This window comes from Dreissena polymorpha, chromosome 8 (genome assembly GCF_020536995.1).
Source record: "Dreissena polymorpha isolate Duluth1 chromosome 8, UMN_Dpol_1.0, whole genome shotgun sequence".
NCBI lineage: Eukaryota > Metazoa > Mollusca > Bivalvia > Myida > Dreissenidae > Dreissena > Dreissena polymorpha.
In genome coordinates, this window is record NC_068362.1 from 61,702,071 (window position 1) to 61,722,094 (window position 20,024).

At 35.5% G+C, this 20,024-nt stretch overlaps 1 protein-coding gene across 2 annotated transcripts in view; it reads right to left on the reverse strand.

Annotated features, from left to right (window-relative positions):
* LOC127841674 (uncharacterized) overlaps positions 1-18,814 on the reverse strand; it is a 103,405-nt gene extending 84,591 nt beyond the window's left edge. Inside the window, exons 1-4 of one of the 2 annotated variants that reach the window (XM_052370717.1) lie at positions 18,620-18,814; positions 17,693-17,761; positions 12,610-12,804; positions 11,880-12,137 (exon numbers count right to left, since the gene is read on the reverse strand). In XM_052370717.1, the coding sequence (XP_052226677.1) occupies positions 11,902-12,137; positions 12,610-12,804; positions 17,693-17,761; positions 18,620-18,671 (552 nt within the window). In that variant the 5' untranslated portion in view covers positions 18,672-18,814 and the 3' untranslated portion in view covers positions 11,880-11,901. Of the gene's footprint in view, positions 1-11,879; positions 12,138-12,609; positions 12,805-17,692; positions 17,762-18,619 lie in introns of those variants that run through there. The other variant, XM_052370716.1, reaches the window with a different exon arrangement.
* Positions 18,815-20,024: the final 1,210 nt, after the last annotated feature.

Below are 20,024 nucleotides of genomic sequence, written 5' to 3' on the forward strand. Positions count from 1 at the left end.
TTATAATTATTGTTTAGGTTAGGTACAACTGTATCTTTGTTTTCTTCTTGTAATTTCGTTGGAAAATGAAATACGAAACACGGAACACACTATTGTACAAAGTATTTATTGCTCAAGGCAAAGCATTTAAACAATATTGATGTTCGAAAACGCTTGACATAAATACAATAAAAATGTTATCCAGAACATATGAAGGCAATCCTATCAATACACAGTCATAAAATACAGCAAAATTTAACAAATCGTTGTTCTGTCGACGCCGTTTAACATCTCTTACACTAACACTATACTTAACACTAAAATTTACTGTTACCCACACGAATAACACGCAGACTTGTATTCTGAGTGTTCAGACGTCAATGACTAATTCTGATGATGATTTTGCAAACATTAAGTTATTGATGGATGGTAAGCGAATGTAAAATTTAAAAAGGAGCGTCATGCAATGCTACAAATGGTTCTCGTTTGTCAAGAATGGGGATACATGGTGGCTATAAAATGGGAATAAATTAAATACGTTTACTTAATTGTTTTGATGCCAGACATATACTGACATATACTGAAAACATAGATTCGTGGATTTCGGAAAAATGGCGTTATTTTGGACTGATATTCAAGCTCATAAATGTGTTTATTTGAATAAATTTAAGATAGTAAGGGAAAATTCCGATGCGTCAAAGTAATAGTTTTGTTTACGTACTATTACGAAAAGCGATGCATGACATACACTTAGTTCAAGCGTGACTTCACAGACTAGGAATTATTTATTTGGAAATATTTATTATCCAACAAATAAACGTGTATAGTAGTTATAAACACAATTAAGTACTATAACGACATAATCACAACAAAAGCTTAAAGTTTATAAATTAATGTTAAAAATAGTCTGTATCTGTTCGGTCATAAAATGCGTGAAGTCGCCATAGTGTGGAGTCCGCACATGCTAATCAGGGACGTCACTTTTCGCCTAATCGGGATTTCCGCTGAGAAGAGACTTCATTTAAACGAAAAATACAATAACAGCAGAAAGCGTCGTCTTTGATTAGCCTGTTCGGCCTCCACCGGCTAATCAGTGACGATACTTTACGTACAGGCATTTAACCCCATTTTTCCAGAGCAAGGCTGATCTTAAGATCCAATTGTAGAAAATCCGTAAACAATCGCATCATATAACAAGTAAACAACCGCGCCGTATACAAATACTGTATACAATCCCAGTATCATGTGTTGTTCAATCAGGCAGAGGAACAGCAAAGACACGATGGTTGTCCATCACAATTGCTCCTGTCTCTGACTAGCTCTCATTTATCACCAATCCTCGTTATTCTACATGACCACTTGACCACAATGCACCAGGAAAACGAAGCATTGGTTGGCATATTACAGAGTGAGGAAAATTTACACTATAGTTCAGATATTGACAGACTAAAAGATATATTCATATCACAGGCAATCTTCATGAATTGCTACCCTCCCCCCCCCCAACATACACACACTGAAACCCCACTCCCCCAGCTGCTATCTCCCTCCCAATCCCCTAAAAAATGTCAATTTGTTATACTAAATATCAGAATAAAAGCAGTATATAAATATATATTAGAAATTGAAATCGATTACAGCTATAAATAAATATTCTCATGTCTATAATCATCGAATTTGCGTTCGTTACACTTAAATATGCCACAAAGTAAATCATCAATCATCGTGCCATGACAGCACAGTAACACTGTTATATCACGAGTACTGACATGAACAACTGTTTAATTTTATGAATAACTTGGCGAATACACAAAGATAGCACGCTATAAACTGGATGGCGATTGTTTTATTAATGAGAATAAACGTCTAGGTTGATTCGCCTCTCATCAGGTACATCTTAAATCACGAACATGAGTCTCCGTATTGCACAACAGGGCCTGATCTTAACGCACATGCATTAAGCCCATTTTTTCCAGAACGATATATAGTTCTATATATCTTTTGCAAAATGCAAAAATATACAGTCTGAGAAGCAATAAGTGTATTGTTAGAAATTTAGAGAAACGTATTTAGTTCTAACGGTGTTCCTCCAATTTAACGTTTTGAAGACCTTGTATGCTGTGATGTAAGGATTGGCCTGGATTGTAAAGGCAAAATGTCACCTAGAATACACGACTAGAGGATGTCTATAATGTCTGTAGTCATTTTTTCTTTTTATTTTTAAATAATGCTGTTCTTTTTGCAATCATCTGTCCGTTCTCTTTCTTATGTTTAAGGCTATGACATTCGTGGCATGGAATTCTTCTTGAGTCTTGAAGTGTGCTTTTGCTCCACAACATCGAGGTAATCCAATCTGAATTGCAAACCATTGAATAAATGCAACATACACAACTGTTATGAAATAGATAGATAGCCGGACATGTATTTTTATTATGAAAGATGCTTGAAGCGATATTGCAAAGTGAAACAGTTAATTATCAGATTTGTCACATGTATGTATTCAATTAAATAAGTGCTTTGAAACAAGTGGACATTTTGAAGCGTTTAACGTTATGGCATTAGATAAATACCAATTGTTTCTTCCCCAAAATACAATTATTTGCACAATGCCCTCTTTTTTTAACAACTAACTACATTTGCATATCAACTCATGCTATTGAAAGTACACTACAAAGATAAATGCATTAACGAAATTAAAATCTTAATGATCTTAAAAAATGAATGTTAACATTAAGCAATATATAACACTTATAAACAATTATCGCCGTTCATAAATGTTTCGAACCTTAACATTAAATGTGAATAAACTAAGATAGGATGTGTTGGGACTTACACAAAAACACCAACAGCATTTACGTTCTATATTAGAGTTATTTCATATATCTGTTGATAGAATACCTGAAAGTGTTTCGCAATTCAACGTTACATGCGAAAAAAAAATATCGGTAAGGAACTTACTATAAAAAACACCCACATAATTTATATTGCATATCGCATATATGTGTTGAAAGAATATATAAAATATTAAACTGATTAACAAAATGATTACGTTTAAGGCTTCTTTACTACGTTGTGTGTTCATCTCTTCACACAGTTGTATTTTGCGATTTGTTTCCTTCCGACGTGCAATCGTTCTGTGTCACCAACACTGGCAAGAGAGTTTTTAAAAAGACTTTAAATAAGTAAAGACACATCATTGACGCCTACATGAATATCGCGTCTATTTCCATTCTGAGTTCACTGAGAGGTCAATCAATATTCAGAAATTTCTTTTCACTGAAAAAGTATTCGATATTGTAATTTGCTTAATTAATATCGTTACTTAAAAATGAAAATATTCCGGTTATAATTCGTTTGAGTGTTGCCTTTGTTGTTGCAAATTATATGCTTAATGGCGAAACACCAAATTACAATTTAGACATGGTAGCATTAGTTATAAGAACTTCTTTGGACCAAAAAACGGAATTTGAAAACTTTTCAATAGTGACGATGAAGAATCAACATGACTTGCATGTCATTAATTGTAGCATCAATATTACCTAAACCAGAATACGAAGGTTAAATGCGTTACACATACACATGCTTCACGGTGACTAACCAATACGGATAATACCTGACACTTTTGTGCGTTTCCAGCTAATACGCGAAACGCCACTGGATCATTTTAGAAAATATTGTCTGCTTTTATGTAAGTGTATTCTTTTATGTTGAATATTTTCATATTTAAGTAAATATTTTTTTACAAAACCAATATTCCACGGAACAACTAAGTCATTCATTCAGTAAATTTTATACTCGTGCTCAGTAACAAAAACGTCAATTTGCAGGGGTAATCTTCATTTCCCTATAGTGTATGCACAAAACCTGTTGAAACGGAAGTTAACTGCAGATATTGGTCCATATTAACAATCAAATTCTAACGTTTGAGCTAGTTTTCTGATGAAAACGGCAAAATAATTCTTTTGAAATCATTGCCACGATGAGTGACGTTTTAGTTTGTAGAAAAACAAGTATTTTATATCTCGATTGCTGGCACCGGATAATGCATGAAGTAGGCACCGGATAAGGGCCGAGACTAATGAACTTAAGTATAGTACGTTCAAAGAATATATTGCCTTGGATTCTGTTGATATGGAAAATATTTAAGGAATGTCTTGATTTTAGATTGTTTCTTGAATGGGTCTGTAATTTCTCGTCCCTCAGCCCCTGAACGCTCTGTCTAAACGCATGAAAATGACTAGGCATTTTAGGTTACAAATTGCATAAGTTCATACAAAATTGTATGTGGAACGCGTGTAAATGTAGAACGACCGATTCATCAATAATATGTATAATATATAACACCCTTTTGATTGTTTTAATATTAAAATTATATAAACGCTTTGATAACGATGTGACAAAAGTTTTTAGACCAGTTCAGCAGTAATAATTGTACAACCTAATTGTTGTCGTGTTGTCAATCGTTTTTATTAATTATTTATGTTTACTTTGGAGTGATTGTAATAATAAATTATAAGTTTATTGAATATTGGGGAAAATTAATGAATTGTAAATTGTGAACCTGTGTGGTAAATTATTTTTAAATTTCATGATGAATGACAATTTACCAGTCCGGTCAAGCTCGATTGAAACACAGACGCACATATACTTAATCATTGCTCCTATATCGGTTTTTCCGCAAGAGGGTTCGACTTCAATATAAGTTTCTTTATGTTTCTCTTAGTAGACATTACTTCTCTTTAGAGGGAGAATTTTACAGAAAATTGCGAAAATACATCGATGCATTCCGAATCGTCAACCCAAATCAATATGAGCACCAACTTCAAGTACTATATTAAACATAGTTACGATGTGCACATGTTGTTTATAAAACCTGCTGAAAAGCACGTAATCATCTGTATATGTATCAATTGATTTCGTGTAATATCCAGTTTCCGGAATTTATCCGATGCCAGTATTTTATGGTTTCGTCTGTTATCCGGTATCCGTGAAATCAATATGCGACCCTTTTAAAGCGCAAATGCTCACGTTTTTATGTTGCCTGTAATTTCCTTCGTTTTTATTATTCATCTGAATAATTTATACAACATTGCAAACTAGTAGTAGTATAATTAGTTACACCGTTAGTAACTGAAGGTGTATGGGATATACACCCTCAGTAATTTCATACCATACGAGAGCGATTATATCTCAACCGACTACTTGATTGCTCGGGTAGTATGGAAATTACTCGGGGTGTACGGAAAATACTCCATGGGCACGTGACCGCTCTTAGCTAATCGGATTAGGTCATTTTTGTAGGAGGTGAGATGTTTTTTCTCTCCAGTAACAAAAAAGCAAGTATTTTAAACTATTGTATGACTATGGGATAGGTATGGTTCATTTGTTTTCGTTCGTTGTGATTAATTATTTTTTAATAACGAATTTAGAGATAAACCATTAGCTGAAATACCATAATGTTCCGTAAGCAATAGTATTTGGCATACTTACGCGGTTTTGTTGCCATTTTCACTTCCAATACTAGGCTGATCATGCAGTTCGCCTTGTTTATTTTCTGCTATGATCCGGTGCCGCTTCGCGTATTAGCCGGAAACGCACTCAAATTTCCGGTATTATCCGTATTGGTTTAGCACCACGTACATGTACACTGGTAGACATTAAGCCACAGCAAAATCGATACGTTCATTTCGCGTGTTCACTAAACATCTCGATGACAATACAATTTCACAAACAATGCGTTTATTCGAAAAGCTTGGAACTAGTAGAATAATACTTTTATACAGAACATAATAAGGCTTTCCCTTAAACACTAAGTCTTAAAACACAATAAATGCTTCTTCTTAACTACAATTTGTTGTTCTGTCGACGCATTTTATTTCTCTCGGAAAAGGCTAGTTTTAATGATTCCATCTGTCTTGTGATTGTCGCAAACGTATCTTTTCATGTTACTTTAATTATCAAGCAAGATAATTTAAGAAACCTGAGCAGTTTTAAGGACGCTGGCACTGATACTACCTTCAACTTACAATTCACATTTGCCCAAACAAATAGCACGCATATTTTCATTCTGAGTGTTCATAGGTCAATACATAATTCAGGTTATTATTTTGCAAACATCAAGTTTTCAATGGATAGTAAATAATATGTCAAACACGAAAAGGAAAGTAATATAATGCAAATAATTTTTTCACGGTTGACAAGGGTTGGTTTAAATGGTGGCTAATACATATTTGCATTAAAGCAATATTAGATAGTAAAAGTAAAACATACAACACGCGCACTTAGTTATTATAAATTACTGTTCTATGCCAATGATTTGTTGTGGCGGTGTATAGAAGTGAAACGTATATTTCATCAACTTTTCTCACATCTTTTTGTACGGATAAGCACTGGTATACTAAACTTTGTATTGCCAGACAGACAGGCAGATAGTTTAATATGTATTATCCGCCGTGTCATGTTTACAAGGTGCAATCAAAGTATATTTATGCACTACCACATAATCCAAACTGACAAATAAAAGACGGAAGGCAAATCTCCTCAAGCAAAAATTGTGTTATGGACAAAAGTTAAGGTTGTCGGCTACTTGTAAATTGTAATTAAATCTTCAACAAACACGTATTGCTGCAGCATAAATAATATTTAACATTTAAAATGAAGGCGATTACCGGAATATGAGATGCATCATTATAAATGAAAATTTTCAAGAACAAGTAACACGATATAAGTTCGTGATCTATCATTGCAGTTTTTATGGATAACATATTCATGAACTTGCTTCCTGAATATGCCAACAATGTCATCAGTTTGATTATAAATTTTAATTCGTCCTCCGTGTTCTGTTACATATACTGTAAGACGCCATCAATTATGGTGGTTGGTAAGTGCCGCACATGATCCTCGTTAAGTGCAACTGATATGTTTTAACGGAGTGGAGTATGACATTTGGTCGTGTGATGTTTCGTAAGAAGTCGTACATTTTTTTGATGAAAGTATGTGAATCTTTGCCCCTCTTAATGACACGCTGGTACAAACTGAATAACATGTTCACAAAAGTTTCATGCACAACACGGTTAATGTCACGTCTAGAGCAGACACTGATGAGAGAATTAGGGAACCATGTGTTTTGTGTGTTTGACAAGGCGACACGGTGTTGGTATGCATAAAAGCAGAAAAGAGAAGGACTCCATCATTCACCTGAGACTTAATGGTGACACACTTGGTACCTATCTATTTGATTTGAAAGGCATTTTTGCTGCATGTATGAGAAGGAATTGTTGCATTGCGGTTGTTTATATATCTTATGTTTCTAGGAAACGTTTTGTGAGGTTAAATATAAACTTAGTGTCTCGTGGTTGTAAATGTCGGCATTCCATGTGAATGTGTAGTGATGGCTGGCCAGAGTTTGTTAATGTCCCTTAATTCACCATGAAAATTCAGCTGAATACAATATTACCAGCATGCAATTAGGAAATTATATTGTGGAATGGACTTTTTGTTCACATTTAAAACAGTTCTAACTTTATCCGTTGGTATTCAAAAGATGTGTATGTTTGATCAACTTTGCACAAAATGCAGTTATCAGAACAGAGCCGGCAAATAAATATATAGCTTCGATGATGACAGTGTACTAAGTTAATTATCTGCATCTATTCACTCGTTATCAAGTAAAATGCAGTCAATGAGATGTAGATCAAGTTCACGGTAGTTTAATATAACTTTTAAATACGCATGTTCATCATTACCTAGTGAACGGATTAAGCTATTGTAATGACAGATAATACGTATACAAAGATTTCTTATATTATTAAGGCATTGCTGAAGACAATAAATGGTGTCGGTATGTTAAAAGTCACCGATACGTAAAGTTAAAAATCGATTTTCCCTCAAAACAAATGCACTTATTTATATAGTTAAATCACGCCTAGGAAGCCTCTTTCGACGTCCCAGCAGGGACCTTGGGATTATTTTTCGCAAACCACCACATCACCGTGACTATACCTATTGAAGTGTTATTTGAAATTATTTCCATTTTGGAAAGCATGTATGGGTTTTTCGTTAATAGTTTATTTATTCTTTCTTGTGTCAACACAATGATCACTCGTATTAACGCTGTTTCTGTTTGCGTTGTTGCTATGAAAAAGATAGGAAACACGTCTTAAATTGAGAGAGTATAGAAGTCCGTTTTCTGTCAAAACATTGAAAACTCGTTTTTCAGTGAGGCAATTTATGTTGCTGTTATGAAATTATGAGACAGGCAGAGTTTTTTTTTATTGAGTGCATTCTACTATTTCCTCCTTCAAAACAACAATATCTCTTGTTTGTTGATATAAATTATGTACAATGCACACAAAGTCAACAAATTAAGCTGTTGTCCATTAACAATTTTTCGCTGGAGAGATATACGATTTCCTTCCGTCGTGACGTCTGTCCATAAATTGAATCAGGTGGAAACGCAACCAGGTAATTTCAAGAAACATTCCTTACATGAAACGCCGGATTATGCATATCGTGTGGTATTTAACAGCATTGTGTACAATAAGGTGATTTGTTAGCTATGAATGATAGCTATGCACAATAATAAAAATAGATCTAAGCGTTGAAGGCACTGCAGCTATTCGCTCTTTGAATGCATTTAATATTACAGTCACAGGGTATTTTTTAACATAGGCAAATCGAACGGAAGCGACAAATGCAAACACTAACTTGATTAACTTTACAGTGTCTAAACTGGTGAGATTTTTCAAAAACATCAACGACAAATGCAAACACTCATTTGATTTACTTTACAGTGTCTACAATTGTGAGATTTTGCAAAAACATCAAGGAGGAAAATGACATTGACAATCTCTCATAATTTTTTATACAGATGTCAAACAAACTCCACTTGTTATTACAAAGATGAAGCTTAGTCAAACAAGAAATATATTTTAAAAGATATACGACGTAAAAATCCTGACTTTGAAAAAAGTTAGACAACATAGGTTTCTTAATTATTAGACAACAAAGCAAAGGTTTTTGGCACTTGTTAGTCGCATATTTACCACATGGAAAGTGTGTTATTAAGTGTACGGAAATTCCAACCAAACGTAAATGCGTATAAATAAACATTTTACAACGGGAGATCACATCATGTGTGTCCTCACATGGCTTATACTTATTTTATGTTGACTCCATCGAAATATATGGGTTTTTTAATATATTATTAACACGCATTTATCTTTCGACATATTCAAATCGAACGCTCAGAGCCGCCTCATGCGCAAATGAGACTAATTACGATTCGGCCAGCGCAGCTTGAGCTCTGTCTGCGCAATTGTGCAGTCTGGTCAGGAGCTGCGCTGTCCGCTATAAATCACGCTAGACTAAATGAGACTAATTACGATTCGGTCAGCGCAGCTTGAGCTCTGTCTGCGCAATTGTGCAGTCTGGTCAGGAGCTGCGCTGTCCGATATAAATCACGCAAGGTTCACTGGTCTCATTATGTATCTCATGACCACATAAACAGGCTGGGCTAAAGCTACGCTGGCCGCATATGGCATAAGACCCATTTTACCGCATGACGGCGGTCTTTAAAAATCTCTGTGTTTGTCATATTAAATGGAACATAAAACAACATTCTTTTCGATAGACAATTGAAGTCAAACTGTGTTAGTTATAGCAAACTGGCAAATTTCGGTGGCCTATCGAGTCTTTTAAGAACGATTTCCATACAGATTGACCGATTAAGGCAAATAATTGCGGTTAGATAATCAAACGATTTCTGTCTTATCATGACACTATTCTATTTCGTTTTTTTCTTATCTTGAAAGCAATACTGTCTCATCAACGTTTATCGATACTCCATTACGTCTGCCTCGGACGATTGAGTGACCGAGTACCGAGTCAAAATGCGAAGTTTTCCATCGATGCGATACGCCGGTTTAAATATTAATTAAATGATTATTTAAACATATTTAAAACACAATAATATCGTAAATGATCACATCAAACCTTGTATTGTTGTTTTTTGTTGAGTTTAATCGAAAATGGAAATTATATTTCCGATTTTCACGATTTTTTGCAATTAAGGTACGATTATAAAACAAAAATGTAATAGAATGTATGTGCATATACGTATTTAACCTTTGCTTTTGCTTTATATAAGGAAATAATGGTTCTATTGATCACTTAGTAAAATGGTGTTGGGTTTTTCAGTTTTCTCCCGTCGATCTGATAAGCAATCGGATGTTTATAATTAATTAATAAGGTGTATAATTAATAGCCTCATCTGCTGTGCTGCGCGCGTGTTTGTCTGTATGGCAGAGTTAATTTACAGGCCACGCTGCGTCTTCGCGAATGCATCTACTGGCTGACGTGCCCCTGTCACCTTTAAGTAGAGCTCTGTTACGCGATTATAATGAAGCACACATTGGACTATCTTTATTATTCAAAGTACACTCTTCCGTAAACATCTTCCTCGGCGCGGATGAGGGTTGAGTGTATAACTACATGTATTGTATCTCATAGAAAGGACTAAACAGTTTACCAAGAATCCACAATTTTTTAGTGATTTTGTGAACTGTAGCAATTTTGCATAAAAATAAAAACTCCACTTTCAATACAGTTGTATGCAAGACAACAGCTAATAACTGCCATGTACACAATGCTTTTAAATAGTTGCATATGCATATAACCTGTTTGAATAAGGTTGATTATTTGCGAACAATACACATTAAACGTGAAGACTGCGAAACAACGCGACCTTTATCGTCAATAAATGACGTTGTGTGACGTTTTCTATAATCTTCGTGTTTCTCGATAGATGAGTTATCATACAATATTAGAATGCTTTTATTAGCATATTTAAATGAAATGTTCATTATTTAGATATTAAATGGGTTTAGTTTTAAAACCATATTAATATTTCTTTAAAGATTCGTTCGGATTCGATTCGGAAATGATTTTTTAAACTCTGACAGTCCAATACGGATGCTAGTTGGGCGCACGTGCTTCAATTTTGGTGGAATATTTGACGGCCCCGTGATACGAGCGACGATACATGTTGGGATGATATAAATAAGTACATAATAATTGTTTAAGCACTAGTCTGATACCGATAACTTTACTCGTATTTGAAACGGAACCAAACGTTGTGCGCCCTATGTGCCAATCGTACTTGAATTATGGAATTGTCCAATAGTGTAAATGTTTCATAAATTTCTGTCGCACACTTCTTAAATTGAAATTTTACCTTTCATCAATTTGTATACTTTTAAACCTACGTTATACGCTATACAAATTATATCGTAAGTAACGCCATTTATAGAACAATATATCAAATACGGCATTTTTTAAATGCATTTTTTGTTTTACTATTATGTACACAAGACTTAAAAAAAACATATTGTTAAATCCAATCATTTTATTATTTAAACATATACTAATGTTTACATAAAGCACATTTTTCAATAATTAACAACACAAAAAAATAAAATATATTTTTATTAATAATTGAATTCTATATTTGTATTTCATATTATTACATTCTAAGAGAAGAACAGCTGAGACAATATAATTATAAAGAAGAAAAAGACTGCAAGCATAGCAAACTAGCAAAAACTATTGAACATAATAGCATTGCCAATAATCGAATAATGATCACGTTTTTTCCAATAACGTTGTTACCAATTTTCGAACATTATTACCATTATAATATAAATAAATAATGACGCACTAATTGATTGATTTTCAACCATATTCATTTATGTATGCTTAAAATAAAAATAAATAAATAAAACATGATGAGATAAATCGAATATCAAGGTATATTTAATACAGTAATTGTTATTTATTCTAAGCATCTAGGCCTGGTTAAATACACTTCATAACTAAATTAGTATTATATGTAGATACTAACACAAACCAAAACTATATGTCAATCTAGGAATGAAGGATGCTTTCTTTTTGGTTGCGTGAGGCACATGCAGCGCGTATCGTACAACCGATTAAAACAGACCAGGCGACAAAAAACATCCAGTCAATCGTAACCATGGCGACCGAGAAGTTCAACAGGGGTTGATGACAATCTTTCGTGCATCCGGTAGTTATGTTCTCGGTGCATGGAATGAAATCATCCGCCTTCATCTTACCAAAGTTCGGATAAATCCAGACAGATCCTTAAATGCAGACAAATATAAATATGAAACAACGAATATTAGACGTGTCCTGCGACGAAAGGTAGGCGGACAAACAATAATCAATGTATTCAAAATGTACCTTCTGTCTTATTAGTGACAGATAATTAGTACATCGACCCAAATTGGTGCAACCCATGTTTTTTTACAAAAACATATGTTAATATTGAATTCATCGTGCTCGACAATAGTACTAAATAATAAACTTATTATAGGATTCTTAAACAAAACTGATGACGAGGAAAATTGGTTGCATTTAGCGGTGGTACTCGCTTCTTTAAAACCCATATTAACATTTAATGAGATAATATGAAACAGTTTTACACATTTTCGCGATGTGAACTATAACATTTTATTACACACTTACAAAATAAGCATACAAGTTACATTTACCTGCATTTTCAATCGTAACACTATACATAAATGAAAAGCAAAATATAAAAAACACACAAACCACAAATAAGCCAAGCCATGTTGAACAGTAGCCCGATGATACCGAGGATCATTGCGCAGCCACCTCCGCTTTTCTCACCCGAATCATCATTGTTGCGCCTTCCAGAGCAACCCAAAAAGACTGGGGCCACACCACTCACGATCAGCCAAATAGGTATCATGTGCTCCAGTGGGCAGTCATGCAAGTGGACGGCACCTGACATGTAACGATATATTATTTCATTTAAACCGACAAGCTTTCGTTTGTTTCGTTTGTAAGAATTTCCGTATTTCAGGCATATCACGGAGGTCAGAGCACCTGTTCACGATTTGGGCTAGCTGGTTTAACCGCACATAATAATGCAAGTAACTATATCAGAGGTAGTGGGGTGAATGGCCGTAGCAAAGAGCACATAAGTAATCTATACCAGGATAATCTTCATGATATTTTCAATCAATATCGTTGGAATAGGTTCGAAAGTCGAATGACAGTTGTGGAATTGTATTGCAGAGTTGAGATAATAAATAACATTTCATGTTAATAGAGTGAGCTAGGGCGGTAAGATGAAAGCAAAAACACATGTGTCTTACAACCAACTAGATTGGCATCTCGAGTCCAAGGTAGCAGACAGTCACAAGTGCGGCACCAGGAAACAACATGGTTACAACGGGTCTACAGCAAACTCGCGCATATCTCGGTTGAGAGAGAAATTGGAGAGCAATGCACATACAATAAGGTATGGCGTTATATATGCAGCAACTAACGAATATTGAAGCCATGTCACTTATAATGAGCAAGATTGTATTTTATGTTTAGTTGACAGTCGTCATGGCATGATGTAGCCATAGAGAGTAAGGTTATCAAGAAAGAAAAAACTATATAATTTAGGGCGAACTATGTGAACTTGCTTGACGTGAATATTAGCGGGTAATTTATATCTTTTAAAGAGTGTTTCAGCTTTGAAAGACTATAATTCTGTTATGAAGAAATTGAAACACTAAGTGGAGAGTAACTTCCTAAACAGTCTGCCGGTCTATCAATTAATGAACGTGAGCATTATCTTCTACAATGTACTACAATAAATTCAACTATAGACACCGTGAGCTTTTAGAGACAATCCATTCGCTGGAAAAGTCCAACACTTGGTGTCTCTTGAAATACTTTGAGAACGCTACCGGATTTGCGAAGTAGCCCTTGGCATTCCATATCCACCTTTGCGGCCCTATCTAGATCTTTAGTTGAAACATGTACCTACAAAATAAGGTGGCTCTCCTTGTACCACATTGCATTTACAATTTAATAGGTAAACGTAGCAATAAAGGTATCATTTATCACTGCCTTCAGGAACCTTGTTGGTCGCCGCTTTAGAGAAATGTGATATTTGATTGATCATACATGTAATAGTACCTTTATTATAGGCCAACATTTCTATACAGTACAGAGGATACATAATGGTACCAAGTAAAATCTGAAAGGGAACACCTTCAGAACATGTTCATCTCTTACGTCTGAATACAATGATTTAAAAGTGTTATTCATAAGGTTGCCAACACCCAAAATACCAAAGCCTTTAACATTCGTTTGTATTTGATAACAAACGATCACCATCACTTTTTAATTTGTAAAAACAAGTTTTCAATATTGTTAAAATTACTTTATTTAAAAATATGTATGCACGTTAAGTTATTGTCATATGTTATTGAGTTAAGGATTTTAATCCTATAAAATGAAATGTTCGGTCACAGAGCTACGTATAGAGGAAAAAGGGATGACTCAATACTTAACTATTGGTGTTCTTGTTGTGTTTAAACTTAGGACACAATAGTACATTGTATGAGGATATCATGGGTTATGTATCAGTCATTTTTCAGTTGGAAAACACACACACTATTTCTGAAAACGTGTTATAATTACTAAAAACTTTGCATTGCCTTCACTTATTTGTCTAGAAACGACTTATTGACATTGACTTGTGCTGTAGATGCGCTAACAAAGCTCGAACATTATTTAGATTGTTACACTCAGTCCAGAATTGAAGCGTATACTATTAATACTCGAAATAGAAATCGAACCAACCTAAACATGGTAATTAATTGTAAACCCACGTTGAACAAATATCTTTCCCGAGGCGTACATACATTGTACTGACTGACCAAGGACTATTCGATGTATAAACATGGCTATGGCTCTCAAATATCTTTCCCGAGGCGTACAGACATTGTACTGACTGACCACGGACTATTCGATGTATAAACATGACTACGGCTCTCAAATATCTTTCCCGAGGCGTACATGCATTGTACTGACTGACCACGGACTATTCGATGTATAAACATGGCTATGGCTCTCAAATATCTTTCCCGAGGCGTACATGCAGTGTACTGACTGACCAAGGACTATTCGATGTATAAACATGGCTATGGCTATTACATGTCCTTGACGTTAAATCTCCAAATACTGATGATACATTAATTTATTTGTATAGGCAACCTACGACAAGTTTGTTAACCTGTTTAAATATTTAGTAAACTTGAAATGAACGAATGCCAAGATGGAATTTAGAATATTTGACAGCCATCTTTACCATGAACCGATATGTTGCTATAGGTTACTATAAAAAAGAGTTCATTCTCCTAAAAAGTATGCTCACAATATATGGTAATATAGTGACTATAAAAACGACTTTATTTAGAGTACCCTACACGATATACAACTCTGCTTTGAATCGTATAAGTCGTAATGAATTGTGTGAAGGGCCGTCGATACAAGATGTTGCTAAATATTTGATGTTCAAATACAGTCTTAAATGTACAATCTTTAATCGATACACTAGTGAGATTCTGGCAAGTGCATACGAAGCTTGTAAATTTTACAGTGCATAATATTAATTTGTTATTTATACATTTTGGTGTCCTTGTATAGACATAAACATCTCTCCTCTATGATGTCAACCGACCATGCTTACATGCGCTTTAAGTGGACATTTAACCCTCGGGGTCGCCTTAATGAACAACCTCGACTCTAGAAACAATGAGTTTTTGACCTTGACGTCACCAGAAAATAAAATGTTGTTCGTTCACTCACTCATAACTATCTTGGCAATTCCGAATCCCAGCCCCAATAGCACTACGCGTTCACTCACCCTTGACTATCTTGGCTATTACCAATCAAAGTCCCAATAGCATGACGCATTTACTCACTCATGACTATCTTGGCATGCCTAATGCCAGTCCCAATAGCACTACGCGTTCACTCACTCTTGACTATCTTGGCTATTACCAATCAAAGTCCCAATAGCATGACGCATTTACTCACCCATGACTATCTTGGCATGCCTAATGCCAGTCCCAATAGCACTACGCGTTCACTCACCCATGACTATCTTGGCTATTACCAATAAAAGTCCCAATAGCATGACGCATTTACTCACCCATGACTATCTTGGCATGCCTAATGCCAGTCCCAATAGCACTACGCGTTCACTCACCCATGACTATCTTGGCTATTACCAATAAAAGTCCCAATAGCATGACGCGTTCACTCACCCATGACTATCTTGGCAATGCCCAATCCCAGCCCCAATAGCACTACGCATTTACTCACCCATGACTATCTTGGCATGCCTAATGCCAGTCCCAATAGCACTACGCGTTCACTCACACTTGACTATCTTGGCTATTATCAATCAAAGTCCCAATAGCATGACGCATTTACTCACCCATGACTATCTTCGCAATGCCCAATCCAAGTCCCAATAGCACTACGCGTTCACTCACCCTTGACTATCTTGGCTATTATCAATCAAAGTCCCAATAGCATGACGCATTTACTCACACTTGACTATCTTGACAATGCCGAATCCCAGTCCCAATAGCACTACGCGTTCACTCACACTTGACTATCTTGGCTATTACCAATCAAAGTCCCAATAGCATGACGCATTTACTCACACTTGACTATCTTGGCTATTACCTATCACAGTCCCAATAGCATAAAGAATTTACCCAACCATGACTATCTTGGCAATGCCCAATTCCAACCCCAATAGCACTACGCGTTCACTCACCATTGACTATCTTGGCTATTAACAATCAAAGTCCAAATAGCATGACGCATTTACTCACCCATGACTATCTTTACAATGCCCAATCCCAATCCCAATAGCACTACGCGTTCACTCACCATTGACTATCTTGGCTATTACCAATAAAAGTCCCAATAGCATGACGCATTTACCTACCCATGACTATCTTGGCAATGCCCAATCCCAGTCCCAATAGCACTACGCGTTCACTCACCATTGACTATCTTGGCATGCCCAATCTCAGTCCCAATAGCACGAAGCGTTCACTTACCCATGACTATCATGGCATGCCAAATCCCAGTCCCATTAGCATGACGCATTTACTCACCCATGACCATCTTGGCATGCCCAATCCGAGTCCCAATAGCACTACGCGTGCACTCACTCTTGACTATCTTGGCTATTACCAATAAAAGTCCCAATAGCGTGACGCATTTACTCACCCATGACCATCTTGGCATGCCCAATCCGAGTCCCAATAGCACTACGCGTGCACTCACTCTTGACTATCTTTGCTATTACCAATCAAAGTCCCAATAGCATGACGCATTTACTCACCCATGACCATCTTGGCAATGCCCAATCCCAGTCCCAATAGCACTACGCGTTCACTCACCATTGACTATCTTGGCTATTATCAATCAAAGTCCCAATAGCGTGACGCATTTACCTACCCATGACTATCTTGGCATGCCTAATGCCAGTCCCAATAGCACTACGCGTGCACTCACTCTTGACTATCTTTGCTATTACCAATCAAAGTCCCAATAGCATGACGCATTTACTCACCTATGACTATCTTGACAATGCCGAATCCGAGTCCCAATAGCACTACGCGTGCACTCACTCTTGACTATCTTTGCTATTACCAATAAAAGTCCCAATAGCGTGACGCATTTACTCACCCATGACCATCTTGGCATGCCCAATCCGAGTCCCAATAGCACTACGCGTGCACTCACTCTTGACTATCTTTGCTATTACCAATCAAAGTCCCAATAGCGTGACGCATTTACTCACCCATGACTATCTTCGCAATGCCCAATCCAAGTCCCAATAGCACGACAATGACAAGGCCGCAACATATCACTGAAACAGATGAACAACAAAGACATGTCAAATAGGTTTGTATACAATTAAATTATATTCATTAAATGTTGTACGTGCATTTTAGCTCGGCTTCGTAGACTTTGTATTTATAGGCATACGTTACGAAAGTGTTGTTTACTAATTGTATATCCTTTAATATACTGTTTCCTACGTTTTAAATGACTATAACATTTTGACATGTTCTTAGATTTACATATTTTATTTATTATATATTTATTTGAAATAAGACCTTAGTATAAAATTTAACGTATAAACAAATTGAATACTTTCACATTAACCTGCATTAATATGCTGAGGTTATCCAACCGAAACAATTTTCGTAGCAAATATTTCGAACGACGATCATGTGTATGCGTTTGATGTCAAATATTAAAATAGCAGTTTCGTTTTAATATTGTTATTTTAGGAGCATTATAAAAGATACATTCCAAGTGTACCTACATTTGATGAATAACACTATATAAACGTATATAAAACGCATTCTTGCATGTCGAATTTATTTTGGCTCCAAGTCTAGATTGTGTAAAAACCATTATTTCATGCTCAAAACGTTTGAAAAGGACATTTGTCTGTATGGATAACACATAATTATTAAATTTCAGGCGTACAGGTTTATTCAAGTAAACGTTTAGGTTTATATTTAAATGTATTTCAAAACAAGAACGATACAAACCACTATGGAACATGATCAGAATTGATATACGTTATAATATACTGCTATTCAAATATTAAACATTTTACAAATCGATCGAATGCAATTGTACATAATTGTAAACGGAATATTTAGCGTTAAAACATGTATTATTGTTCATGAATTTAAAAGCTGTATGTACATACTTGCAGCACCGCATATCGCACACCCCTCAGCACCTCCATTGCCACGTGCCATACTTGAATATTTTCGATTCCGGTAAAATTAAACAACCCCGCGTTATACACCAATATGCTCACGATCAGTCCCTCAACCAGCGATCAATTTGATACTGGTATTTGAAGCCGAAAGTAAAGTTTAAATACTAGGCCAATATTTGTTGAGGCGTAAATTTAAATCGGCTTTATCCCGGGGGCTTTATATTTGCTTTTGTGGTATAGGCCATTCACTGACGAGTTTTTACGCATCACTTATTTCAAGTATATAACTTGTGCGAGATACTTTACTTTATGTAAGTTTCTGTTATTGTGGACTTATCCTCTTTTCTGTAACTGAATATCAATCTTCAACGCCGTTTTCATTGTTATCAATGGCCTTTACCGGGGAAAGTCTTGTTCGAGTCCCCTGACCACTGGAATATAGGCATTTAACATAAAGATAATCTAAAAAAACAACAACACACGCTTCACTGGATAAATGATTTCATACTCAGTATAACTGGTCACCTGCATGGGGGGTATTGACATACATAAACTTATCTAAATTTGTAAATGTGCTGATCGAGCTAAACAGAGGAAATCAGCTTGAACATTCAGAACATTTCATGTGATTTAAAGTCACATGCATCGTTTACTATAATAGGCTAATTCGGTTGAAAGGGCATGTTTGCGGTTTTATTTGTAAGCTTGCCAGGTAAGTTATACGTGGGCGATTAAAGACATTTCGCAATACTTTCTCACCCACATACGTTGTAACTATTTTTATGTATGTAGTATGTAAAATATTGAATATTTCACCATGTGGGTGTTTGTTTGTGTGCATTGTGTTTCTGACAAACACATCTCTTGTTATCCCCACGCGTTTTGAAAAGCGTGGGGATATTGTGGTTATCTTCGCCGTCTGTGTGTCTGTCGGTCTGTCCAATACAATAAGACATCTCGTCGGTATTGTCTTTTGCCGTCTAAAGTCGCCACATGCGCTCGAATTTAGCGTTTGAATTGACATTATCTTACGTGCTATATACGTTACATATCTTAAATACTGTAATGACTGTAAATTTTTGGACACGTAAAAACAATTCTCAAAACTATCATGTACGAAAATTTAGACACACAAAACTATGCATAACGAACATTTCCGAAAGTTAAGAGACCCATGAAAATATACCTAGTTTATCTATGTAACTATGTTTTATATTTTTTTAACAGACACAAAGTCAAATTTTGAACTACGGACTTTGAAAGATTACCGTGTATATATTATGGTATGAATCTTTAATTATTAAAATTGAACTGCGTTAAAGTTATCGGGAGGAATCATTACCCGTATCAAATATAGTTGCCTTTTTACTCGTATTAAAGCAAACGTTAT